Source organism: Ahaetulla prasina, chromosome 8, assembly GCF_028640845.1.
Source record: "Ahaetulla prasina isolate Xishuangbanna chromosome 8, ASM2864084v1, whole genome shotgun sequence".
Taxonomy (NCBI): domain Eukaryota; kingdom Metazoa; phylum Chordata; class Lepidosauria; order Squamata; family Colubridae; genus Ahaetulla; species Ahaetulla prasina.
Window position 1 is genome coordinate 87819296 of NC_080546.1, and position 27830 is coordinate 87847125.

General features: G+C 42.1%; 1 protein-coding gene across 2 annotated transcripts; it reads right to left on the bottom strand.

Annotated features, from left to right (window-relative positions):
* Positions 1-944: 944 nt before the first annotated feature.
* On the bottom strand, positions 945-27318 carry RELL1 (RELT like 1). 2 transcript variants are annotated; one of them, XM_058193927.1, is made up of 7 exons: positions 27191-27318; positions 12823-13053; positions 11065-11136; positions 8620-8677; positions 6835-7065; positions 4345-4584; positions 945-2985 (listed from the first exon to the last, which is right to left on the bottom strand). In XM_058193927.1, exons 1-6 carry the CDS (start codon positions 27243-27245, stop codon positions 4383-4385), a joined length of 849 nt encoding a protein of 282 aa, XP_058049910.1. In that variant the 5' UTR covers positions 27246-27318; the 3' UTR covers positions 945-2985; positions 4345-4382. The 2 variants fall into 2 exon arrangements, with proteins under 2 accessions (XP_058049910.1, XP_058049909.1); XM_058193926.1 differs by having other exon boundaries at positions 945-2988.
* Between the last annotated feature and the right edge of the window lie 512 nt (positions 27319-27830).

A 27830-nucleotide genomic window follows, 5' to 3' on the forward strand; every position in this document is an offset into this window, starting at 1 on the left:
TGGAAAATAGAATAGAATAGAATAGAATAGAATAGAACAGAATACTGGAAAATAGAATAGAATAGAATAGAATAGAATAGAATAATTAAATAGAATAGAATAGAATAGAATAGAATAGAATAGAATAGAATAGAATAGAATAGAATACTGGAAAATAGAATAGAATAGAATAGAATAGAATAGAATAGAATAGAATAGAATAGAATAGAATAGAATAGAATAATAGAGTAGAGTAGAGTAGAGTAGAGTAGACTAGACTAGAATCAGAAACAGAGTTGGAAGGGACCTTGGAGGTCTTCTAGTCCAACCCCCTGCTTAGGCAGGAAACTCTACATCACTTCAGACAAATGGTTATCCAACATTTAAATATTTCCAGTTGGAGCATTCACAACTTCTGGAGGCAAGTTGTTCCACTGATTAATTGTTCTAATTGTCAGGAAATTTCTCCTTAGTTCTAAGTTGCTTCTTTCCTTGATTAGTTTCCACCCATTGCTTCTTGTTCTACCCTCAGATGCTTTGGAGAATAGTTTGACTCCCACTTCTCTGTGGCAGCCCCTGAGATATTGAAACACTGCTATCATGTCTCCTCTAGTCCTTCTTTTCATCAGACTAGACATACCCAGTTCCTGCAACCGTTCTTCATATGTTTTAGCCTCCAGTCCCCTAATCCTCTTTGTTGCTCTTCTCTGCACTCTTTCTAGAGTATCAACATCTTTTTTTACTTCATGGCGACCAAAACTGAATGCAGGATTCCAAGTGTGGCCTTACCAAGGCGTTATCAAGTGGTATTAAATTCTTTTTCCAATTTGAATTTAAAAGCTCTAATTCTTTGGAAACAAGGTATACCAACCACCCTTGGAAAGCACTTTTCCCCCACAAACAATAAAATATGACAAAGCACACACAAAGGGGCAGGATAAGTTGAAAGACAACCACGTCGCACAGCCGGTTTAAAAAGGGCTTTGTTGCTTTTATTGCTCCAAATGAACGATCAAGTCTATTGTACAAAATGCTCACAACCAAACCAAACGGTTAACATACATTTAATGCACAGTTAAATTACATTTCACGTGAAAAATGAGTCTGCTTCGGCAGCTGATAAACTGCACAAGTCGATCGATAAAACAGCAGCATTATATTCTGCCAACGGAGAAAAAGACTTATTCAAGCGCATGGATTCTTTTGTGCAAATCCGAAGATTTTGGTCAACTGCTGAAGACGTGAATATTGATTTAAAGGTTTTCTAGCTGGGCTGGGAATGATGCAACTGGTTTTAGTACAAACCGTTGCAAACCTTAAGGATACTTGCAATCAGGTTACTTCCTCAAGAATGGATTCGCAGTTAAATAACAATCCACTGAGCATCAGGCGAACAAGATTAAGATTTAGAGCAGGGATGGTGGCTCTTTTGGCTTGTGGACTTCAACTCCCAGATTTCCTGAGCCTACACTGGAACTATGGCTCTTATTTATGACTGGTGGACTTCAACTCCCAGAATTCCTGAGCCGGCATGGGAACTATGGCTCTTATTTATGAAATGTGAACTTTAACTCCCAGAATTCCTGAGCCAGCATGGGAACTATGGCTCTTATTTATGACTGGTGGACTTCAACTCCCAGAATTCCTGAGCCGGCATGAGAACTATGGCCCTTAATTATGACTGGTGGACTTCAACTCCCAGAATTCCCGAGCCAGCCATGCTGGTTAACGAATTCTGGGAGTTGAAGTCCACAAAGGGGACCCAATTCCTCACCTCTGATTTAGACAAAGACCCATTGAGATCATCCATCATACCCTTCATTTCCAAATGTACGGATAGCAAAAATAACTTATATCAGAAGAGAATAATATCAACAGAAGATGCTTTCCCTAAGCAAATGCCATAGATATACTGGCACCAACAAGTAGAAGGGCAAGTGAAAAAGAGCACAGCTGACTCAGCAGAATTACAGATGGTCCTCGACTTATGACTGCACTGGGGGAAAAAAAGGAATTTACAAATGTTTTTCATATTCATGACCCTGGCAGCATCCCCATGGTCACGTGATCAAAAATTCAGACGCTTGGGAGCCGACTCACAGTTATGACGGTTGCGTCGGGTGTGTGTGTGTGTGTGTGTGTGTGTATGTTTCACACGATCTCCTTTTGCGACCTTCTGACAAGCCAGATTCATTTAGCAACCTTGTCACTGATTTAACAACTGAAGCCATCCGCTTAACAACCGCGGCAAGAAAGATCGTAGAGAGGGGAGCAAAACTCAGTCAGGAACGGTTGCTCACTCAGCGACAGAAGTTTGGGGATCGGCTGTCGTCGTAAGTCGAGGACCGCCTGTGAGTTTTATTGTCACAGTTTTACCGCCAGCGTCAAAAAGTTAAGACTACATTTGCACGTCTGGCCTCCAACTACTTCTCGGGACACATCCACAAAATGCGCTAAATTCGGCTTCGAGAACCAAACCAGCAATGACAGTAAAGTCGCAGAATAAATGTAATTAAGGCAAGTGCGTTACGTTAGCAGCCGTTGGGACAGCGGCAATCAATTAAGGCGAAAACACGGCTCACCATTTTCTTTTTGTCCTGTTCTCAAGATACAAGCAGGATGGGATTATAGACAATTTTGTGTTATTTGCTTTGGTCAATTGGCTTCGACCGCCTGCCGTGCGACAACATAACAAGAGACGCTTGGAAAACAACAACAACAAAAAAGGAGTTTTGAGACTTTTCATCTTGCTTTGTCAGGGGAAAAAAAAATAAAAAAGGCTTTTTTAAACATACATATGTAAAACTGCAGGCAGTACATTCCGGCAGCCTTCGGATATATAAATGCCATTCAATAGTCCGTTATTAACAATATGTTAAATATCTGGGGCCCAACGGTGCAGAGATTCGGTTAGTGAAAGCTGCCCAAGATGTGGCGTTCACAAATACCTGCTTGAGGAATCATTTTTTCTCCCCCTTCCAATGGTCTTTCTTGCTTTCTCTAACCCTGCTGAAGACAAAGAGAAAAATATGATTGTTAGAAGCGTCAAGCTGGCAATAGATAGATAGAATAGATGGATGGATGGGTAGATAGAAATGATAGCTAGCTAGCTAGCTGATATAGATTTTATTTGTGTGTGTGTGTGTGTGTGTGTATATATATATATATATATATGAGTTTTAGATTTTAATTTTTGTAAGATTGGAGTATTTGAGCAGCGTTTGATGAGATCTCACTCATTATCTTCAGGCTTTGGCTTTGTTCTTATGTGAGCAAAGAACACATAAGAACAAAGCCAAAGCCTGAAGATGATGAGTGAGATTTCATCGAAACGTTGCCTAAATACTTCCAATCTTACACAGGAAAAGACCTGAACATACCAAAACCTGCATATATATACCTGTGAAAACCTACGAAAACAAATATATATATATATATATATATATATACACAGAGAGAGAGAGAGAGAGATTAGATAGATAGATAGATAGATAGATAGATCGATCGATCCTGAATAACCCGAATAATCCCGAAATAGTAAGTGCGGCTCAGCTGGGATCATCAGAACCCTTTAAAAGCTATTTTTAAACTACTGGAAGAAAAAAGAAGTACCTACAATAGAAGAATGGATATTGAAGGTTGCCAATTTGGCTGAGATGGCGAAGATATCAGCCTTTTTGAAAGATAATACGCAAGAAAGATACTTAAAGGAATGGAAAAAATGGATTGACTATATTCAACGTAGATATCAGACTAAGAGTTATCAGACTGTTTTTGAATGATTATGATGTATTATTCTTGATTGTTTTTGGGGGAAGTTAGGAATTGATGATTGTAGGGGTATAATTAAGTTGGGATGAAATTTTTTTAGCATATGTTTGTTTTATTTTTAACTATACCTTGTGCCCGTTCCGGGAAGTCGGGGGGGGGGAGGGGGGTTGTGAAGGGAGGGGAGAGGAGGGGGGGGAAAGGGGGAAAAAAATTTTGTAAAACTTTTTGAATAAAAAAAAAAAAAAAGCTATTTTTAAACAATCTCTTCAGCCGAAGAGGTTGTAGAAAAAATGCTTTTAAAAGGCTCCTCTGGCGATCCCAGCTGAGCCGCACAATCATCCGAGGCTTTTTTTTTTTTTACTTTTAAAAGCATTTTTTCGGGCGAAGAAAAAATGCTTTTAAAAGTAAAAAACCTCTGATGATCACGCAGCTCAGCAGGGCATGGGAGGGGCCAGGGATTTTTTTTACCGGTTCTCCGAACCACCCGCCACCATCGCTACCGGATCAGGCGATCCGGTCCGAACTGGGAGCATTTCACCCCTGCTTTAACGGCTTCTAGAACTTGTGACAAAGTTTTGGTTGGAGCTTACTCACCTGACATGTCCTGCTATGGCTTTCCGCTCCCAAATTTGCTATCCTGAATCTGATCTCGCAGCCTTTCCCGGTTTGGTCGGAGTCGATTCTGGCGGCTCTTTCGATCCCGGGGTGACAGGAAGAGAAGCTGACTGTTCTTTTGAGGTTTCTTTCAGTGGAGTAGAAGGCACGTCACTGACGGACACCAATTGTTTACGGTCCTTCGCAGCAGCCTTAGGTTCCACTTTGGTAACCCGAAATCTGGAACAAGGCAAAAGGACCGTGAGACCATCTAAAAGGGTTGATGTTATGGAAAACTGCAACTGATACGGTAGCAGAAAGGTATCTTTGAAAAGAACATCCAATCATTCCTGCTCCTTGCCTATTTTGGCTTGTTCTCTTTTCATTCATTCATTCATCCATCCATTCACTCTCATCCATCCATCCATCCACCCATCCACTCTCATTCATTCATTCATCCATCCATCCACCCATCAATCAATCCATCCACTCTCATTCATTCATTCCTTCATCCATCCATCCATCCACTCTCATTCATCCATCCATTCACTTTCATTCATCCATCCACCCATCCACTCATTCATCCATCCATTCACTTTCATTCATCCATCCACCCATCCACTCATTCATCCATCCATTCACTTTCATTCATCCATCCACCCATCCACTCTCATTCATTCATCCATCCATCCACTCTCCTCCATCCATCCACTCTCATTCATTCATTCATCCATCCATCCATCCATCCACTCTCATTCATCCATCCATCCACCCATCCATTCACTTTCATTCATTCATCCACCCATCCATCACTCTCATTCATTCATCCATCCACCCATTCACTCTCATCCATACATTCATCCATCCACTCTCATTCATTCATCCATCCATCCACTCTCATTCAGTCATTCATCCATCCATCCATCCACTCTCATTCATCCATCCATCCATCCACCCATCCATTCACTTTCATTCATTCATCCATCCATCCACTCACTCTCATCCATCCATCTACCTATCCACCTATCCATCCATCCACTCTCATTCATTCATTCATTCATCCATCCATCAATTCACTCTCATCCATCCATCCATCCATCCATCCATCCATTCTTATTCATTCATCCATCCATTCACTCTCATTCATTCATTCATCCATCCATCCACTCATTTACTTTTAGAATTTAGAAAATAACAGAGTTGGAAGGGACCTTGGAGGTCTTCTAGTCCAACCCCCTGCTTAGGCACGAAACCCTACACCACTTCAGACAAATGGTTATCCAACATCTTCTTAAAAACTTCCAGTATTGGAGCATTCATGACTAACTGTCAGGAAATTTCTCCTTAGTTCTAAGTTGCTTGAAAAGTAACTCAAGGCAGTGAACATCCTCAATATACCTTCTACCTCCTATTTTTTCCACAACAAATAAGTTGGGTTGAGAAAGAGGGACAGACTGGCCAAGGTCACCCAGCCATCTTTCATGGTTTAAGTGGGACTAGAACTCACAGTCTCCTGGTGATTGGCTCAAAGTCAGCCAGCTGATTTTCATGCCTAAGGCAGGACTAGAACTCACAATCTCCTGGTGATCAGCCCAAAGTCACCCAGCTAGCTTTCATACCTAATGTTGTGGTCCGCCAGCAGCCTGCGAAGCTGGCAACAGAGTCGGACAGCGATGAGGCTGGGCCAGTCCTGGAGGCTGGGGAAGGCCCGGATGAGTGCTCTGCATCGGAGGCTGAGGTGGGGCCAGGGCCATCGGGGAGTGAGGTGGGGAATCCAGAGCCTCCAGAGGCTGACAGTTGTGAGGCAGAGGAACAGAAGGAGCCTGTTCCTAGTGCACGCATGAGAAGAACTGCCAGATGGCAAGAACAGCTCAAGAAAAAAGGACAACTCGGGAGTAGGGCCAAGAGATGATTGGCCCTTCCCATAAGGCTTAAAAGACCAACAACGGCGTTTGTGCTCTTTGCTGGAAAACAATGTTGATTGCTTCGTCTTGTTGCATTTGTATCGGTGTCTTCTGAACTTTTGCCAAGAAAGGCCTTTGCAGTTTTCCTAACTGAACCAAGGTTGGTGATAGGACTGAGGAATTGTGTTGGGAGGAATTTGCTTTAATTTAGTTGAAATTATTCTTTATTTTAGGATAAAGTTTATTTTTACACTGACTGAGTTTCCTACTACCTACTTGGGCTTGTGTATTAAGGAGGGATTAGAACTAATCCCTAAAGCGGGATTAGAACTCACTGTCTCCTGGTGATCGGCCCAAAGTCATCCAACCACCTTTCATGGCTAAGGTGGGACCAGAACTCCCGTCGTTCCAGTTTCTAACCTGGTGCCTTAACCACTGGACCAAAGTAAGTTGATACATCCCTGTTTTACCTGAGTAGATCCAGTCTGAGTCGAACTGTCTCGTACTGGCTCCTCTCTCCTCTACTCCCGGCTTGCAAACGGAAGCCAACCGGACCACCTCTTCTCATGAAACCAAGCCAACTTACCTTCCCACGGCGAGTACGGTGACCTGTCCATGTCGGGGTCTTTTGGCTTCTTTGGCTCTTTTATTTGGACTGAAGAGGTTCCACCGTTTATGGCTGCAACGAGAACAAGCGCCTGTCCCGGCCACCCCGCCAATGGTGTGCAAGTGATGTCCTCGGCAAGTGTGCTTTGACAAAGGGCCTCCAGGAGACAACGGAGAACCTGGACTCGTTGGGCTGCCTGGCGTCGTTGGGCTAATTTTTGGAACAGAAACACAGCAAGGAAATTGACATTTAGGGCAAGGAAATTGACATTTATCTACCGTCTTCTTCTAGCTCTCTTCCTTCATCCTCCTTATCCATCCTCTTCTAGTTCTCTTCCTTCGTCCTCCTTATCCATCCTACTTCTCCTCCATCCTCTTCTACTTCTCTTCCTTTCTCATCCTTATCTATCTTCTTCTAGTTCTCTTCCTTCCTCATCCTTATCCATCCTCTTCTAGTTCTCTTCCTTCCTCATCCTTATCCATCCTACTTCTCCTCCATCCTCTTCTACTTCTCTTCCTTTCTCATCCTTATCTATCTTCTTCTAGTTCTCTTCCTTCCTCATCCATCTCCTTCTAGTTCTCTTCCATCTCCTTCTAGTTCTCTTCCTTCCTCATCCATCTCCTTCTAGTTCTCTTCCATCTCCTTCTAGTTCTCTTCCTTCCTCATCCTTATATCTCCTAGTTCTCTTCCTTCATCCTTATCTATCTCCTTCTAGTTCTCTTCCTTCGTCCTCCTTATCTATCTTCTTCTAGTTCTCTTCCTTTTTCATCCTTATCCATCCTCTTCTACTTCTCCTCCATCCTCTTCTTCTTCTCTTCCTTCCTCATCCTTATCTTCTTCTAGTTCTCTTCCTACGTTCTCCTTATCTATCTTCTTCTAGTTCATTCCTCATCCTTATCCATCCTCTTCTAGTTCTCTTCCATCCTCTTCTACTTCTCTTCCTTCCTCATCCTTATCTTCTTCTAGTTCTCTTCCTTCGTCCTCCTTATCTATCTCCTTCTAGTTCCCTTCCTTCCTCATCCTTATATATCTCCTTCTAGTTCTCTTCCTTCGTCCTCCTTACCTATCTTCTTATAGTTCTCTTCCTTCCTCATCCTTATCCATCCTTTTCTACTTCTCCTCCATCCTAGTTCTCTTCCATCCTCTTCTAGTTCTCTTCCTTCCTCTTCCAGTTCTCTTCCTTCCTCATTCTTATCCATCTCCTTATAGTTATATCCATCCTCTTCTACATCTCCTCCATCCTCTTCTAGTTCTCTTCCTTCCTCTTCCAGTTCTCTTCCTTCCTCTTCCAGTTCTCTTCCTTCCTCATCCTTATCCATCTCCTTATAGTTCTCTTCCTTCCTCATCCTTACCCATCTCTTCTACTTCTCTTCCTTTGTCCTCCTTATCCGTCCTCTTCTACTTCTCTTCCTTTGTCCTTATCTATCTCCTACTCCTCTTCCTTCGTCCTCCTTATCTATCTTCTTCTAGTTCTTTTTCTTCCTCATCCTTGTCTATCTCCTTGTGGTTCCCTTCCTTTCTCACCCTTACCTATCGTATCCTCCTTCTCCCTCATCTCATTTAAACCAGACTCGTTAATCCCAAGGAACTGAATGGTGATTGAGTTAACAGGGATAACTTTCTTCCTGGTGTTTAAAGCCTGTTCCTTTATTTTTGCTTTCCTATCGTCCTTTCCCAGTGGAAAGATTTCAGGAGTTATTCGCTCCACTTGATTTGAGACTGTTTAAGGAAAAGAGAAAAGGCATCTGCAATGAGGTGGCTTACCTTTCTGGATCGCACACAGAATTGTCAGCGACCATGGCCTTCAGCACATCCGCGTTGGCTGCAAAAATTAGAAATCATATTGAATATTTTTGTTCCGAATTCTTTACTCCGCCGTTGAGCAAAGTGGCGAATGAGAAGACCCACAAACCGTGAGCTAAATTGAATCATTTGCTTATGAGGCAGAATTGGTAGAAAATAAGTTTTTCAGGGCAACGCTTTGTGTTCTGTCTCCTTCCCCACTTCGGAGCAACGAGCTGGCCTTCAGCCAGTGGATTCACAGCTCTTATCAGTCCTGGCAGAGAAATCGCAGCTGCCTGCCAAAGTTCAAACAAATGACTCACGTAGCAAGACTTTCAGCTCTTTTTGAAACGGATCAGCTAAACTTTTGCTTCCCGTGGAGTGAGAGCAGTCCCAAAGCTCCTTATATATCCTGTGGGGTGGGGCTCCTGCCCCACCCTTCCCTTTGATGACACCGCCTCTCTAATCTTCTGAAGCGCGGGTCAAGCCAAGCTTGATTATTATTATTATCAGCTGGGTCTGAAGGCGTAGCCTGGGGAAGGGAGGAATCAGGGGATGACGGCCTCATTACGTCCTCCGACTGGCCTGGTTCTGGCTTCTGGAGCCGGGCCAAAGGAATCGGCGCTCCCGAGGTAAGCCTTACCGGCCCTTCCCCCTCACTCTCGGAGTCACTTTCAGGCATGGGACCAGGTTCGGGGGCTGGAATCACAACACTTTGTACATTTACTCGGGAGGAAGCTGAGTGGTACGGGACACCCTGCAAATAGTATTTAATAAGTAGTATTTTAAGAACAGAAGGTTTTAAAGGTGTGTTGTGGTCTGCCAGCAGCCTGCGGACCTGGCAGCGGAGTCGGACAGTGAGGAGGCTTGGGAGGACCATGGGCCAGTCCTGGAGTCAGGAGAAGGCCCGGACGAGGGCTCTGCATCGAAGGCAGAGATGGGGCCAGGGCCATCTGGGAGCGATGTGCAGACTCCAGAGCCTTCAGAGGCGGACAGCAGAGAGGCAGAGGAACAGGAGGAGCCTGTTCCTAGTGCACACATGAGAAGAGCTGCCAGAAGGCAAGAGCAGATGTCAGGGAGACCTCAAATTAAGTGACTTTTTTTAAGTGTCAGAAGGCTGAGAGAAAAGTCACTGAAGACCAGCCATGCTATATTTGCACCCAGAAAATGTTGAAACGATTTCCAAGATCTGTGTGTGTGTGTTGTGTGTGTGTGTGTGTCATGGTTTTCTGTATGTTTCATTTGACGCTTTGGTTCTGACCAATTCTGAATTCTGACAAATCTCTTCCAATCTTTCCCTCATGCATGACGGATGATGTGTTGGGGACATGACAACCCTGTTCACCGTTAAGGTTTTGACCAGGGGTGAAATCTAAATTTCTTTCCTACGGGTTCTGTGGGCGCGGCTTGGTGGGGGGGGGGTCATGTGACTGAGTGGGCGTGGCTATGTGACTGGGGGATCAAAAGACATAAACTCACTAATAATGTCCTGCTGGAGCAGGGTTGGACTAGATCAGGGGTCTCTAACCTTGGTCCCTTTAAGACTTGTGGACTTCAACTCCCAGAGTCCCTCAGCCAGCAAAGCTGGCTGAGGAACTCTGGGAGTTGAAGTCCACAAGTCTTAAAGGGACCAAGGTTGGAGACCCCTGGACTAGACGACCTTCAGGTCCCTTCCAGCCCTGGATTATCCTCTGAAGCTGCGTCTAGTGCCAGGTTTGTAGTCCTTCCTTCCTGTCCTTTTTCCTCCCTCCCTCCCTCCCTCCTTCTTCTTTCTTTCTTTCTTTCTTGTCTTTCTTTCTCTGTCTCTCTCTCTTTCTCTCTCTCAAACGAACCCCCCAGCCCCCCATTTTTTGCCTACACTCCCCATTTTTTGCTTAGCATGCTTCAGCGTTTTCACCTTTTAAAAAAATGCTTTTAAAAATATTTTTAAAAAAAGCCTCTGACATCAGGCATCTCAACCGGGATCGTCAGAGCCTTGTTTTAACCCTTTAAAAGCATTTTTTTTTACAATGTCTTTGGCTGAAGAGGTTGTTTAAAAAATGCTTTTAAAAGAAAGAAAAAGGCTCCGATGATCCCGTGGCTCAGCTGGGCATGGGGGTGGGGGAGCAGGGATTTTTGCTACGGGTTCTCCGAACCACCCGCCTGCCATTGCTACCGGATCAGCCAATCCGGTCCGAACCGGGAGCAGTTCACCCCTAGGTTTGACTCTTCAAAAAGTACTTTTGGCTACAAGCAATTTGCACACGAACAGAAGCGAGTGTTTAAAAATCCATGTATTCTTTCATCTATAAACCTGAATAACGAATTATACGTCGCGAATGAAAATGCTGGATTTCATCCCTTCACGGTCCTTCCCAAGACACTAAAAGAGCTCAAATGCCCAATAAATTTGTAGCGTCGTTTCTAAAAACTTGGGAGGTCCCTTACCTTCGTTTTTCATGATATAATCGACTATCTGTCCCACAGTGTCGCTGTTTTCGTTGATGCTGTCGTTCAATTCTAAAAGTAAAAAAAACAAAAACCAAAAAAGTAACTTTTGTTCGTTGGTTCCTGGAAAGCAACGATAAACGAAGCGGAGGTTAAAATCGCTATCTCTGAAAAACTGGTTGAAGAGGGGTAGATTGTTATCGAAAATTGGTATGGCTGGAAAAAAAAAACCCACTAAAAAAATAAAGGCAAAAGAATCGTTTCTTCCTATTTCTCCTATCTGGCAACCGCGATGTAAAAAAGATATTGAGACTCTAGAAAGAGTGCAGAGAAGAGCAACCAGGATGATTAGGGGACTGGAGGCTAAAACATATGAAGAACGGTTGCAGGAACTCGGTATGTCTAGTTTAATAAAAAGAAGGACTAGGGGAGACATGATAGCAGTCTTCCAATATCTCAGGAGCTGCCACAAAGAAGAGGGAGTCAAGCTATTCTCCAAAGCACCTGAAGACAGGACAAGGAGCAATGGATGAAAAACCTATTAAGGAAAGAAGCAACCTAGAACTAAGGAGAAATTTACTGACAGTGAGAACAATTAACCAGTGGAACAGCTTGCCTCTAAGAGTTGTGTGGGAGCTCCATCACTGAAGGCTTTTAAGAAGGGACTGGACAACCATTTGTCTGAAATAGTCTAGGGTTTCCTGCTTGAGCAGGGGGGGTTGGGATTAGAAGACCTCCAGGTCTTCATTCCAACTCTGTAATTCTCCGTTCTTTTGAGGGGGGGAGTGCAAAGAAGAGCATCAACGATGATTAGGGTGCTGGAAGTTAAACCATAAGGCAAATGATTGAAGGAAGTAGGTAATGGATGGATGGATGGATGGATGGAAGAAAGGAAGGAAGGAAGGAAGGAAGGAAGGAAGGAAGGAGGGAGGGAGGGAGGGAGAAGAAAGGCAGGCAGACTGGCAGAAAAAAGGAAGGAAGGAAGGAAGGAAGGAAGGAAGGAAGGAAGGAAGGAAGGAAGGAAGGAAGGAAGGAAGGAAGGAAGGAAGGAAGAAGGAAGGAAGGAAGGAAGGAAGGAAGGAAGGAAGGAAGGAAGGAAGGAAGAAGGAGGGAGGAGGAGGAGGGAGAAGAAAGGCAGGCAGGCTGGCAGAAAGAAGGAAGGAAGGAAGGAAGGAAGGAAAGAAAGAAAGAAAGAAAGAGAGAGAGAGAGAGAGAAGGAAGGAAGGAAGGAAGGAGGGAGAAGAAAGGCAGGCAGGCAGAAAAAGAAAGGAAGGAAGGAAGGAGGGACGGAGGGAGGGACGGAGGGAGAAGAAAGGCAGGCAGGCAAGCAGAAAAAGAAAGAAAGAAAGAAAGAAAGAAAGAAAGAAAGAAAGAAAGAAAGAAAGAAAGAAAGAAAGAAAGAAAGAAAAAAGAGAAAGAAAGGAAGAAATGAAGGAAGGAAGGAAGAAGGAAGGAAAGAAAGAAAGAAAGAAAGAAAGAAAGAAAGAAAGAAAGAAAGAAAGAAAGAAAGAACGAAAGAACTAACAAACTAGGGGAGAAATGATAGCAGTCTTCCAGTATCTCAGGGGTTGCCACAAAGAAGAGGGAGTCAAGCTATTCTCCAAAGCACCTGAGGGTAGAACAAGAAACAACGGATGGAAACTCATCAAGGAGAGAAGCAACCTGGAACTCAGGAAAACCCAAAACTGTTCCTCTATTCCTGTATGAGTACAAAAACAACTTTTTTTTTTTTTTTTTTTAAAAATAGCTCTTCCTTACCTATCTTTTCCCCCAGCTGTTCATCTTCTTCCTCCGCTTCCGTCGTACACCGATAGCCCTTTTTCTTCAGCACGTGGCAAATTAAAATCCCTAACAGCCCCATGAGGAAGAATACCGGGATCAGGAAATAGGCGATATATTCAAGGTTCCCTCCTCCATCTTTGGAAGAGCCGTTTTCCGATTTATTGGTCGCGTTTCCAAAACCGTGGCTTGCCAAGGTTTCTGGGGCTCCTAGGGAAACAAGACGGCGAAAGAGGCCACCGTGTCAGTCCACTCTACCCTTGGACAACGCAACAGGTCAAACATCTAAAGAACTTTTCTTTCCTTTCTGATAAAAGAACTGCGAACAAGCAAGATAGGATTCAGCCGGTTCGGACAAACCGGTTGTTAAATTGCCGCCCCTCCCAGGAGTCCCCATACATCCCGTTTTGCCTCCCAGTTAAGTGCAAGGAGGCCTACTAGGCCCAAAATGGGGTGCAAGGGGGTACGGTGAGCCCACCCCACCCGGCCCATTTTTGCTCCCAGGAGGCTGCAGGAGGCCGAGTGCTGCCTGTCACACCTCATGGCCACGCCCAACATGGCCACGCCCACTGAGCTGGTCATTAGGGCCAGCATGGAAACATGGCCCTTATTTATGACTTGTAGACTTCTCATGCTGGCTCAGGAATTCTGGGAGTTGAAGTCCAGAAGTCATAAATAACAACCATGTTCTCATTATGGCTCAGGAATTCTGGGAGTTGGAGTCCAGAAGTCATAAATAACGACCATGTTCTCATTATGGCTCAGGAATTCTGGGAGTTGAAGTCCAGAAGTCATAAATAAGGACCATGTTCTCATTATGGCTCAGGAATTCTGGGAGTTGAAGTCCAGAAGTCATAAATAATGACCATGTTCTCATTATGGCTCAGGAATTCTGGGAGTTGGAATCCAGAAATCATAAATAAGGACCATGTTCTCATTATGGCTCAGGAATTCTGGGAGTTGAAGTCCACCAGTCATAAATAAGGGCCACGTTCCCATGCTGGCTCAGGAATTCTGGGAATTGAGAAGTCCAGAAATCATAAATAAGGACCATGTTCTCATTATGGCTCAGGAATTCTGGGAGTTGAAGTCCAGAAGTCATAAAAGGGCCAAGTTCTCCACCTCCTGCACTAAGCCATTCCAATTCAGCAAATGATAAATAGCAGAGAACAATTCCAGGTTTAATCTCTGATTCCACCTTGAATCAAGAACAGGCGCATCCTTGGAAGACCTGAAGGGCCAGGTTGGGGGTCCCTTCTCCCAAAGTTCACGGTAACTTAGATGGAGGGAGATCCCTTCCTTTTATCCCTACCTCTTCACCAAAACAACAAAATTAAAAAAAAAAAAACACTGTGACACATGTTGGACTGGCCTAAAGTCACCCAGGGAGCCCAATACGGTAACCCACCCTACCAAATGGTGTTTGCTATGGCTTTTTACAAACAAAAAACAAAAAAAAGTTAATAAAAATTATCTTTACTAACAACAAACTGAACATCCAATAAAAAATAAATAAACTAGCAAGCGTAAGGAACTAAGTTAGGGACTTTACAGACACCAGTAAATTGTTTCTTTGCACTTTATTTCCTCCCAAATGATGCGTTTGGGTAATTAAACATGATGTCAGATCACTTCCATAACAGGGAAGGGAGGGGAGGGGAGGGGGAAGGAGAGGAGAGGAGGGAAGAGGGAGGGGAGGAAAGAGGGAGAGAAGGGGAAAGAAAGGAGAGGAGAGAAGGGGGAGGGAAGAAAGAAAAAAAACTATTTTGTTCGGAGTCTTTTCAATCATGTCCAATAAGCTGTGATTTGGGACTTCCCAGAGATGAGATCGATTTCCGACTTGCATCAGAACGTAAGTAAAATGCATTATTTTACACCTTCCTGTTTCTGCTGAATTTGCTATTCAAGATCCGACAAATCCAGGAAGTTGGGATTTCCTCTTGAAATCCACAAGACTTTTGTATGGACAGTAGGAACCTAAGCTGTCCTTTGGTTGTTTCCTTTGAGAACCAGCCAAAGAATTTTCTTTTTCCTTGTCATTACGATAAAGGATAACCCCCCCACCAAAAAAAAAAATCAAACATTTACCTACTTTACTGTATTGATTAGTGCAATTCGATGCTCAGCTTGAAAACCAAAATGCAACCCATCCTTTCTTTTGGATCCAAAATAACAACAACAACAACAAAGTTGGAAGGGACCCTGGAGATCCTCTAGTCCAACCCCTTGCCCAGGCAGGAAACACCTACACCACTTCAGTTACATTCAAGTAGTCCTCAACTTATAACCAAAATCGCCCCCAACTTTTCTGTCGGTAAGCAAAAACATTTGTTAAGTGGATTTGGCCCCATTTTACGACTACTTGCCACCGTTGTTAAGTGAATCACTGCAGTGATGACATTAGTAACCTGGTTGTTAAGTTGAATCAGGCTTCCCGGTTGATTTTGCTTGTCGGAAGGTCGCAAAAGGGGATCCCTGTGCAACCGTCGTAAATGTGGGTCGGTTGCCAAGCATCTGAATTTTGATCACGCGACCCACAGGGACGCTGCAACGGTCGGTAAGTGTGAAAAATGGTCGTAAGTCACTTTTTCCGGCACCCTCGTAACTTCAAATGGTCACTAAATGAACTGTTGTAAGTTGAAGACTACTGAGTATACCATTTGCTATACCAGTCACTAAATCTTAAATGTAATTTAATAATAATAATAATAATAATAATAATAATAATAATAATAATAATAATAATAATAATAATAATAATATTATTTTAATTTGTATACCGCCCTTCTCCCGAAGGACTCAGGGCGGTTTACAGCCACAATAAAATACAAAAAACAACACATACAATGCTAAAAACAACCATTAAAAAACTTATTCAATTGGCCCCATTTAAAATACAATATCAACCCTGTAAAATTTATAAAATTTAAAACCCATAAAATCAATTAAAAATTTTAAAAATTCAAGCCAGTCCAGCAAGATTTCTCTCTGTTTTCATAGCTTTCAGAGGAAACTAGTTATTTCTCAATTTGTTTTATCTTTCCTTTCCTAGCTCCTTCATCCCTACTTAAAAACCTGCTGTAGCCATCCATTTCTGCTTACTTCCTTCAAACTGCTCCCTAGCTTCCCACTCATTATTTATTTGATTTTTATCTATCTTTTATTACTTTATAAGTAATTCCAGGCAACGAGCAGACTAATGCTGTTTCCTCATTCTGTTTTCCCAACAACCTTTTCAAATGACTTGGGCTGACTGGTCCAAACTTATCCAGTGCCTAAGGAGGAACTCACCATCTCCTGGTGATTGGCCCAAAGTCACCCAGCTGACTCCACGCCTAAGGCGGGAGTAGAACTCACTGTCTCCTGGTGATTGGCACAAAATCACTCAGACAGCTTTCATGCCTAAGGCGGGACTAGAACTCACAGTCTCCTGGTGACTGGCCCAAAGTCACCCAGCTGGCTTTCATGCCTAAGGCAGGACTAGAACTCACTGTCTCCTGGTGATTGGCCCAAAGTCACCCAGCTGACTCCATGCCTAAAGCAGGACTAGAACTCACTGTCTCCTGGTGATTGGTGCAAAATCACTCAGACAGCTTTCATGCCTAAGGCGGGACTAGAACTCACAGTCTCCTGGTGACTGGCCCAAAGTCACCCAGCTGGCTTTCATGCCTAAGGCAGGACTAGAACTCACTGTCTCCTGGTGATTGGCCCAAAGTCACCCAGCTGACTCCATGCCTAAAGCAGGACTAGAACTCACTGTCTCCTGGTGATTGGTGCAAAATCACTCAGACAGCTTTCATGCCTAAGGCAGGACTAGAACTCACCGTCTCCTGGTGATTGGCCCAAAGTCACCTAGCTGGCTTTCATGCCTAAGGCAGGACTAGAACTCACCATCTCCTGGTGATTGGCCCAAAGTCACTCAGACAGCTTTCATGCCTAAGGCGGGACTAGAACTCACCATCTCCTGGTGATTGGCCCAAAGTCACTCAGACAGCTTTCATGCCTAAGGCGGGACTAGAACTCACCGTCTCCTGGTGATTGGTCCAAAGTCACCCAGCAGCTTTCATGCCTAAAGCAGGACTAGAACTCACTGTCTCCTGGTGATTGGCCCAAAGTCACCCAGCAGCTTTCATGTCTAAAGCAGGACTAGAACTCACTGTCTCCTGGTGATTGGCCCAAAAGTCACCCAGCAGCTTTCATGCCTAAAGCAGGACTAGAACTCACTGTCTCCTGGTGATTGGCCCAAAAGTCACCCAGCTGACTCCATGCCTAAAGCAGGACTAGAACTTACTGTCTCCTGGTGACTGGCCCAAAGTCACCCAGCTGTCTTTCATGCCTAAGGCAGGACTAGAACTCACCGTCTCCTGGTGATTGGCCCAAAGTCACCCAGCTGAATTTCATGCCTAAAGCAGGACTAGAACTCACTGTCTCCCTGTTTCTAGGCCAACTCCTTAACCATTATACTAAACTGACTGCCTTAAGATTCATGTTTTCTACTTTCCGGAATCTGAATTCTGTCTCCTTCCCTTCATCCCTCCTTGGGTAATTCACTTTTCCATCTCGAAGCGATCGTCTTGGCCATTTAAATCCCATTCTTAGCAATTCTTTATTTTCCAAAAACAAAACGGACATAAACCCCCAAGATTCACTTTTCCTAAAACTCTGCAACGTAGGCTCAGTGGCGATTAGTGCAAATTGTTTCCCTGCTTATCCTAACTTCATTTGGACTATGTCAAAATTCTGAATTGTAATTTTTAAAGAGAATGAATGTGTCCTCACATCCTTTGTAAAGAGTTATGCATGGCATGCAGGATTTCAAATTCCTCTTCAAAGCTTGGAAAAGGACAATACACAAATAAAAATAAAAGTCACCAACTCTTTACAAGGCAGGCTGCTATAAATAGTCCTCTGCATTTCCAGAATGTATGCGTGACCCTGACTCAGAATAAAAATCTGAACTAACTTATGTGTGATTGTCGATGGAGAGTCTCAGTCATAGTTGTCCCAAAAGTTTTTTTTTTATTTGCATTTATATCCCGCCTTTCTCCGAAGACTCAGGGCAGCTTACACTATGTTAAGCAATAGTCTTCATCCATTTGTATATTATATATTATATACAAAGTCAACTTTTATTGCCCCCAACAATCTGGGTCCTCGTTTTACCTACCTTATAAAGGATGGAAGGCTGAGTCAACCTTGGGACTAGTGGGGCTTGAACCTGCAGTAATTGCAAGCAGCTGCTGTTAATAACAGACTGTCTTACCAGTCTGAGCCACAGAGGCCCTTGAAAAAGTGCTTTTTCAAAAGGCAACTGGACTTTGTTTTTCCTCGAAGACATGTCGCTTCTCATCCAAGAAGCTTCTTCAGTTCTGACTGAAGAATTTCTTCAGTTCTTCTTCAGAAGCGAAGAAGCTTCTTGGATGAGAAGCGAAACATCTTCAGAGGAGGGGGGGGAAAATCCAGTTGCCATTTGAAAAACCACCTTTGGGATAATGAGAGATTGCATTTAATGTTAATCTGAATAAACTTGGCTACCCCTTGTCTCCAATTTCCCAGACATTATCCAAACAAAATTCTACAGAACAGATTATACTTTTTTTTAAAAAAAATCACAACTTCATCATTAAAACCACTTTAAATAGTTCCGGAACAGCACAAAAACTCCTCACAACACAAGTATTTTCTTTCAAATGCTTTCTAAATGCAAAGTGAATTTTTTTTCTCAGAATTTTCTTTTGGGGAAAGCAAAATGAAAAGCAATACCCAGGAAGAAAAATCAGAGGAAGAAAACGAAACCATGTAAATAAAAAAGGAAGTTTTCTTTTAAATAAGAGTCACATGGTATATTATTTCCTGTGTAGGAAAAATAAAAGCGAGTGATGAATAAAATATTCAAATCCTACAAGGGGAATCAGAAAATGTGTCATTGGAATCCATCATCCACCCAGCATTAGTCAATTTCCTATTAGGCCAAAGGTTTAAGCTATAAAATACAGTAATATTCTCTTTTTTTTTTAGTGTCATTTATATTTTGTTCAATAAAAAGTGAAAATACAAAACTTCCCAAAAAAATTGTAACAGGAACCAACCAACAAAAAACAAACAAAAGTTCCTGCCACAATTTTTCCTTTTGGGAATTATAACGGATTGTACAGTGACTGAGATTAAATTGATTTTGAACTTAATAACAGCAGCAAGGCTGTTGACTGGACAATATTGGAAGAAAAAAGAGTTACCTACAATAGAAGAATGGATATTGAAAGTTACTAACTTGGCTGAGATGGCTAAAATCTCAGCCTTTTTTGAAAGACAATACGCAGGAAAGATATTTAATTGAATGGAAAAAATGGATTGTTTATTTTCAAAATAGATATCAGATGAAGAGATATCAGATTGCCTTTGAATAATTAGGATGTATTATTTTATGTAATGGGGGAGTTAGGCAATGAAAAGACTTGGATGAGGTTAATTTCAACTTCCGCCGTCAACTTCCTGACCTTCGAACCTTCCGCCGCGAGCTTAAAACGCACCTATTTATTTGTGCAGGACTGGACTAGAATTTAAATTTTTAAATTTAATTTTAATGGGGTTTTATCATTTTAATTGTAATTTTAAATTTTGGCCTATTTAAATAAGTTTTTTTAATTAGTGTTTTATCTTGTATTATATTTGTATTTTTATCGGGCTGTAAACCGCCCTGAGTCCTTCGGGAGATAGGGCGGTATAAAAATTTGATTAAATAAATAAAATAAATAAAATTGGATTAGAAGGGAAAATTTTATTCTATGTTTGGTTTATGTATAACAATACCTTGTGATTGACCCGGGAAGCGGCGGGGGGGGGGGGGGGGGGTTAAGGGACGGGGGAAGGGGGGTTTGAGGGAGGGAGGGGGCGGAAAGGGGGAAAATGTTTTTGTTTGTTAAAACTTTTTCAATAAAAAAAACAAACAAACAAAAGAACACGAGATTTAAAAAAAAGATGCATTAAAAAAACAAGCACATACACATTTATTATGCCCCTTGGTTGAGTAAAAGACAGTAATATTCTTTATATTTTGCGTGGCAGCAAATGTGGTTACTAATCATTTTTGTCCTGTTTCCTGTGTAAATAAGGGGAAAAAATGAAGACCGAATATCATTTAAAAAAACAACAACAACCAATATTGGATAGTGTGGGTGTGGGTGGGTGTTGATTACTGGAGCTTTGTTGGCCACATTTTTGTGGGTGGATTGTCGTAAATTTTTTCCTAAACCCCCCAAGAGAATAAAAATCATCCAGTTGGCTTTGACAATTCCAAAAGTGAAGGCAGGAATTTAGGTTTCCTTTCTTGGCCTTCTGTCCTTAACCTCCAGATCAAACTGAATCTCAAAAAAAAAATGAGTGTTAGCCCCTACAAAAATAAATTTTTCAAAGCTCGCACAGTACTGGGGCTTCCTAATTACATAGAATATAGAATCAAGGGACCGTGGAGGTCATGTAGTCCAACCCCCTGCTCAAGCAGGAGATCCTCTACCATTTCAGATAAATGGCTGTCCAACTTCTTCATAAAAACCTCCAACTTCTGGAGGCGAATTGTTTCAGTGGTTAATTATTTTAAGAGTAAGAAATTACTCCTTCGTTCTAGGTTGCTTCTCTCCATCCATTACTTAAAAGTCTGTGGAGATTCTCAGCTATCCAGGCCATGGTTGGCCCAAAGGTGCTTTTTACAGGAGGCAACTGGGCTTCTTTGTTTGTTCTTCGAAGATGTTTCGCTTCTCATCCAAGAAGCTTCTTCGGCTCTGACCGGATGGTCCTTCCATTCCCCACCATCCGGTCAGAGCCGAAGAAGCTTCTTGGATGAGAAGCGAAACGTCTTCGAAGAACAAACAAGGAAGCCCAGTTGCCTCTTGTAAAAAGCACCTTTGGGCCAACCATAACTTCTTGTTGACAAATCCTTGTCTTATCTTTTATTTATTTATCTCTATTTTTATGACCTGTATCATTTATCAGTTAGCTTTACCTGTAAAAAAAACAAACATTGTTATTATCGTTATTTTTAAATCTGATTTCTGGAAACTGACCTCTTAGATTTATTGCCAATCCTTCCTTCCTTCCTTCCTTCCTTCCTTCCCTTTCTCTCTTTCCTTCCTTCTCTCCTTTCTTTCTCTTCCTTCCTTCCTTCATTTCTTTCCTTGCTTCCTTTCCTTCTTCTTTCTTTCTTTCTTTCCTTCTTTCCTTTCTTTCTTTCTCTTTTTTTCTGTCTGTCTGTCTGTCTTTCTTTCTTCATTCCTTCATTCATTCATTCTCTAAAGCTGACCATCTCAATCCAACTGAGGTCATTCTAGAGATTTAACTCTTTGTGAGGTAAGATTTACTCAATCTCTGGATTTCAAATGCCCCTTTTGCCAAACGGAATAGCAAAATGTTTCCATTTAATTATTGAGCCTCTGTGGCTCAGACTGCTAATGCTAATGCAGTCTGTTATTAACAGCAGCTGCCTGCAATTACTGCAGGTTCAAGTCCCACCAGGCCCAAGGTTGACTCAGCCTTCCATCCTTTATAAGGTAGGTAAAATGAGGACCCAGATTGTTGGGGGCAATAAGTTGACTTTGTATATAATATACAAATGGATGAAGACTATTGCTTGACATAGTGTAAGCCGCCCTGAGTCTTCGGAGAAGGGGCCGTGGTAGCTCAGGCTGGTAAGAAGCCTGTTATTAGAACACAGCAGCCTGCAATTACTGCAGGTTCAAGCCCCACTAGGCCCAAGTTTGACTCAGCCTTCCATCCTTTATAAGGTAGGTAAAATGAGGACCCAGATTGTTGGGGGGGCAATAAGTTGACTTTGTAAATATACAAATAGAATGAGACTATTGCCTTATACACTGTAAGCCGCCCTGAGTCTTCGGAGAAGGGCGGGATATAAATGTAAATAAAAAATAAATAAATAAAATAAATGCAAATAAAAAAAAAATTATATGGGTTTTAACTGAAAAATTAGTGCCTTGTGGAAAAGCGAAGAAAGAAAGAAAAAATAGGATTTTGAATTTTAAGCAAGAACTGGACAGGCTAACAGGTTTTTTTTTTCTCTTTTAATTTTGAAATGAGGACCGGTACGGAGTTACTACGGGACTAGAAGCCCTATTAGAAAATAAATATTTTTCATGGTACCGTATTTACCCAATTTCTGTGGAAACATGTACTTGTTGCCTCCAAATTCAGAGGAAGTACCAGCAGTCCACAACCGAGCCCAAAATTTATGTCACTAAGTGAGACATTTGTTAAGCGGGGTTTGTCCCATTTTACAACCTTTCTTGCCACGGTTGTTAAGTGAAACACCGCAGTTGGTAAGTTAGTAATATTGCATGAATCTGGCAAAAGGGGATCACGTAACCCCAGGACACTGCAACCGTCATAAGTGTGAGTCAGTCGCCAAGCATCCAAATTTTGATTCACATGACCTCAGGGATGCTGCAACGGTCGTAAGTGTGAGAAACGGCCGTAAGTCACTTTTTCTTATGATTTTGAACGGTCATTAAATGAATTTTTGTAAGTCAAACAAGTTTTCCAAGATCGTTTTAAAAAAGTGACAAAACTCTAAAGGGACTTTTTTAAAAAAACGAACAACAAAAACTCAAACCACACAGAACTCAACTTGAGCAAAAGAGATGAATGAAGAATGTCTGGGGAAGCTTACAGTTTTCACAGTCAGTTACAGCTATTTCCAGAACAGGATATTAAGAGTAACAAGAGTTGGAAGGGACCTTGGAGGTCATCTAGTCCAGCCCACTGCTCACGCAGGAGAACTGACCTAGGGATTTGAACTGCTGACTAGCTGCCAAAAATTTTAAAAGAATGTGTAACGCAAGAAATGCAGAAAGAGAAGTAAATAATAGTAGTAGTAGTAGTAGTAGTAGTAGTAGTAATAGTAATAGTAATAATAATAATATCTCACTAAACCAAATTAATCAAAGAATGAACTTCTTTCAATCCTTCCAAATGCACATCCAAACTGTATACATTTTATGAACCTCACTTTTTGGGGAGATCCAAAAATATTTCCATTAATGTAATGAAACTATTCAACATTGTGGTGAACAATGTAGAAGAATTTGAAGAATGAGGAATTTTGGCAGAACTTGTTAATCCTTCTATCTCCAACCTTATTTCTGCCGCCCTGACTCGCTTAAATAACTTCCAACGTTGCAAGGCTGTATTAAAAACACAAAGCATATTCCTTCCAGCCACCGTTTTAACCTTTCTTTTGTGCAACTCCCAAACAATCTTGTGAGATGCAATTAGGTGGAGAAAATTCCTAAACAAAAGTAGATTAATTAGCAGCGGTTGCAAGCTATTGCATGAGATGGAACTGTACACAAGAACTAACTGTCCATGAGATTTTCAGTGCAAGCTGCTACCTGCTGGGTATATTTCAAACGATCAAATTATTATTGTATATTATATATTGTATATGATATTATATTATATAAACTATATATTGTATTATATATTATATTACATTATAAATTATATATTATACTATACTAAATCATACTATTACTATACTATACCTATATCACTATAGTATACTATATACTATACTATTACTATTTATTACTATTACTATACCTATTACCTATACTACTGTCAGCTTTGGAAGCCATGCTAGGCCGAAGGCTTCCACACGCTGCCACTTTCTCCTGTGTGGGAAAGGAGGAGAAAGGGGTGGTGGTACAAGGGTACAAGGGATTATTAGACATAACAACATTGTTCCTGGCGGTCAAGGTCAGGTCTGGAGAAGGAGTGGCCGGAGTGATGTCCCGAGAGGGGTCATGAGGGTGGGGATTTTGGAGTTTGTATTACTGAGGGAGGAACCCGGATCCCCAGATTCGGATTTCCTCCAACTGTGCCAGTTTACCTATGCTAGTAAAAGAACTTCGAAAGATGTTTGCTTCGGAGTCTCTTCTGCAAGAGGGATTTTCTGGAACGCTGACAACTACTATACTATTACTATACGATATTATTGCTATACTATTACTATTTATTATTACTATACCATTTACTATTGCTATTTATTACTATTACTTTACCGATTACCTACACTACACTACTATTACTTTACGATACTATTGCTATACTATTACTATTTATTACTATATCATTTTTATTTATTTTTTTGCATTTATATCCCGCCCTTCTCCGAAGACTCAGGGCGGCTTACACTATGTCAAGCTATTTATTATTACTATTTATTACTATTACTATACCTATTACCTAGACTACTATACTATTATTATACAATACTATTGCTATATTACTATGTATTGCTATACCATTTACTGTTACTATTACTATACCTATTACTTATATTGCTATACTATTACAATACTATTGCTATACTATTACTATTTATTACTATATCATTTACTATTACTATTTATTACTATTACTATACCTGTTACCTAGACTACTATACTATTACTTTACGATACTATTGCTATATTACTATGTATTACTATACCATTTACTGTTACTATTTATTACTATACCTATTACTTATACTGCTATACTATTACTATACGATACTATTGCTATACTATTACTATTTATTACTGTACCATTTACTATTACTATTTATTACTATTACTATACCTATTACCTATACTACTAAACTATTACTATACAATACTATTGCTATACTATTACTATTTATTACTATACCATTTGTTATTATTATTTATTACTATTACTATACCTATTACCTATACTATACTATTACTGTGATACTATTGCTATACTATTACTATTTATTACTATTACTATATTATTAATATACTATGTATACTATTACTGTTTATTACTACTGCTATTACTATTTATTACTATTACTATTACTATACTATTGCTATTACTATTTATTATCATCACTATACCCATTAACTATACTAAGGCTATAGCTTCCTAGGGATAGACTCGAGAGCATTGTAAGTAGTGGCCTATGCCCCATCTGGGTACCAAAATGCCCCAGAAGTAATAGGGGGAAATTGGACGAATATTCATCCAAGCGCAGAAGAGAAGAGCAACAAAAATGATGAGGGGGTCCGGAGGGTAAAATATAATGACAAACGGTTGCAGGAATTGGGCGGAAGTAGTCCTCGACTTACGAGCACAATCGAGCCCAAAATTTCTGTTGTTTAAGTGAGTTTTGCTCCGTTCTACGACTTTCCTCACCACATTCGTTCAGCAAATCGTTGCATTTGTGACTTTAGGAACAGGGTTATGATGTTAATCTGGATTCTTCACTGACCTTCCTCACTGAAGGTCGCACAAAGGGGATCTCATGATTCTCAACCCCACCCCACCCCCACCCCCGAGGACACTGCAACGGTCATAAATGTGAATCAGTTGCCAAGTTTGATCACATGACCTTGGGGGACGCTGCAAAGGTCGTAAGCATGAGAAACGGTCCCGAGTCACTTCTTTTCAGTGCCACTAAATGGACTGTTGTAAGTCGAGGACTATGAACGGTCACTAAATGGACCGTTGTAAGTCGAGGACTGTGTGTATATCCAGTCTAACAAAGAGAAGGACTAAAAGTGACAGGATAGCAGGCTTCCAATATCTCAGGAGGCTTCCACAAAGAAGAGGGAGTCAAGCTATTCCCCAAAGCACCTGAGGGTAGAACAAGAAGCAACGGGTGGAAACTCATCAAGGAGAGAAACAAGAACTAAGGAGAAACTTCCTGACAGTTAGAACAATTAACCAGTGGAACTACTTGCCTCCAGAAGTTGTGAATGCTCCAACACTGGAAGTTTTTAAGAAGATAACCATTTGTCTGAAGTACTGTAGGGTTTCCTGCCTGAGCAGGGGGTTGGACTAGAAGACCTCCAAGGTCCCTTCCAACTCTTGTCATTTTGTAGTCTGTATTTTTCTCCCTTTCTCAAAACATCAGCAGTAGAATCGGACAAATTGTAAAGGCATGTTAAAAAAATGTGTGTTTTTTTCTTCTTCTAGGAACTGGAAAAACAGAAACCCAAGGCCCGTTTTAGGATGAAACCAACTTGCAGCCGACCGATAAAGATTTGTAGCTGTCTGAAATCACAACTTCACCTAACCGAAAAGCAGACCTGGAGGGCTGTGGGTGAGCCCTGCAAACATTCCTGCCATTGGGACTACTGTGTACCAAGCAGCCAGGCAATCCCACTACTACTCTACTACTACTACTACTCTCTCTACTACTCTACTACTCCTCTCTCACAACTCAGGCTCGGGATATTCAAATAAACTCCAGAGAGGTATTACATAATCGTGCGGAAGGGCCAACAGCTGCAAAACTTTTGCTTTGCCTTTTATGTAAGGGGGGAAAGAAGGGAAGGGAAGGGAAGGGAAGAGAAGAGAAGAGAAAAGAAGGGAAGGGAAGGAAAAAGAAGGGAAGGGAAGGGAAGGGAAGAGAAGAGAAGGAAAAAAAATGGAAGGGAAGGGAAGGGAAAATAGGAAGGAAAGGGAAGGAAAAGGAAACGGAAAGGGAAAAGGAAATGAAAAATAGGAAGGGAAGGGAAGGAAAAGGAAAAAGGAAAGGAAAAGAAAAGAAAAGACAAAAGAAAGAAAAGAAGAAGGGAAGGAAGGAAAGAAGGAAGGAAGGAAGGAAGGAAGGAAGGAAGGAAGGAAGGAAGGAAAAGGAAAAACAAAGAAAGAAGGGGAAGGGAAAAAGAAAGAGGAGGAGGAGGAAAGAGAAAAGGGAATAAAAGAAAGAATAGAGGAACGGAAGGAGAAGAAGGGAAGAAAGAAAGAAAGAAAGAAAGAAAGAAAGAAAGAAAGAAAGAAAGAAACAAAGAAAGAAAGAAAGAAAGAAAGAAAGAAAGAAAGAAGGGAAAGGAACCGCGGGAAATCTCCAAGGGCGTTTGGACTAATCCTTGCCCCGATTAAGGCATCAACCCCTCCCTGACCCCCCCCCCAAAAAAGACTCGCTCGAAACCGGCCGGACCCCTTTTAGCCAAGAAAGTCCAAGACCCCGCACCACCACCACCCCGACCCCCCCATTTCCCTTCCCAAGAGCTGGGCCGCCTTTGGGCTGCTCGGGAGGCAACGAGAAAGACAAATCGGGGAGGGCGGGGGGGGGAGAATCCCCGCCTCCGGGTCGGTGGAAGGAAAAAGAGGGATTAAAAAATTTGGGGAGGGGGTCTCCCGATCCTTCCCCCACCCCACTCGCCCCTCCCCCCTCTGTTGAGTCCATTGCAAAGCAGCCAACTTTGCAAACTTTCCCAGCTGGGGGGGAGGGAAGGGAAAAGACCCCCTCCTTTTTTTTTTTTGGAGGACCCCCCCCATCCAAAACAGCCCCCCCCCCTCCACCCACGTTACCCGCACCCACCGAGAGGCCGGACGGCGTCGTAAGCGGGCGCCGCGGTCGTTCCTGCGGGAGGCATCGCTCGGCAGCCGGATCCGGGCTCGCCTTTCGCCCCTCGGGGGGTGCAATGCCCCCGAGGCTCCTCCCACCGGCCCCGCCCCGTCGAAACCAGCGCTTTCCCGGGCTGGAGCGCGACTGAGCATGCGCGGAGGCCCGCCCACGGAGTGGAGGGGGTAGCCCGCGGGCGCCCGGTTGACGGTTGGGCGGGGCTTGGAGGAAGGTTTTGACCCGAGGGGGGGCTTTTTCCTGGTTTTTGGGGGAGGAGAGAGAGAGAGAGAGAGATGGATGCATGCATGGGATAGGTAAGTATGTAGGTAGGTGATAGATAGATAGAAAGAAAGATAGATAGATAGATAGATAGATAGATAGATAGATAGATAGATAGATAGATAGATAGATAGATAGATAGATAGATAGATAGATAGATAGATAGATAGATAGATAGATAGATAGATAGATAGATAGATAGATACTGAGAGAGAGAGAGAGATGGATGCATTCATGCATGGGATAGATAGGTAGGTAGGTAGGTAGATACCGAGAGAGAGAGAGAGAGAGAGAGAGAGAGAGAGAGAGAGAGATGGATGCATGCATGGGATAGGTA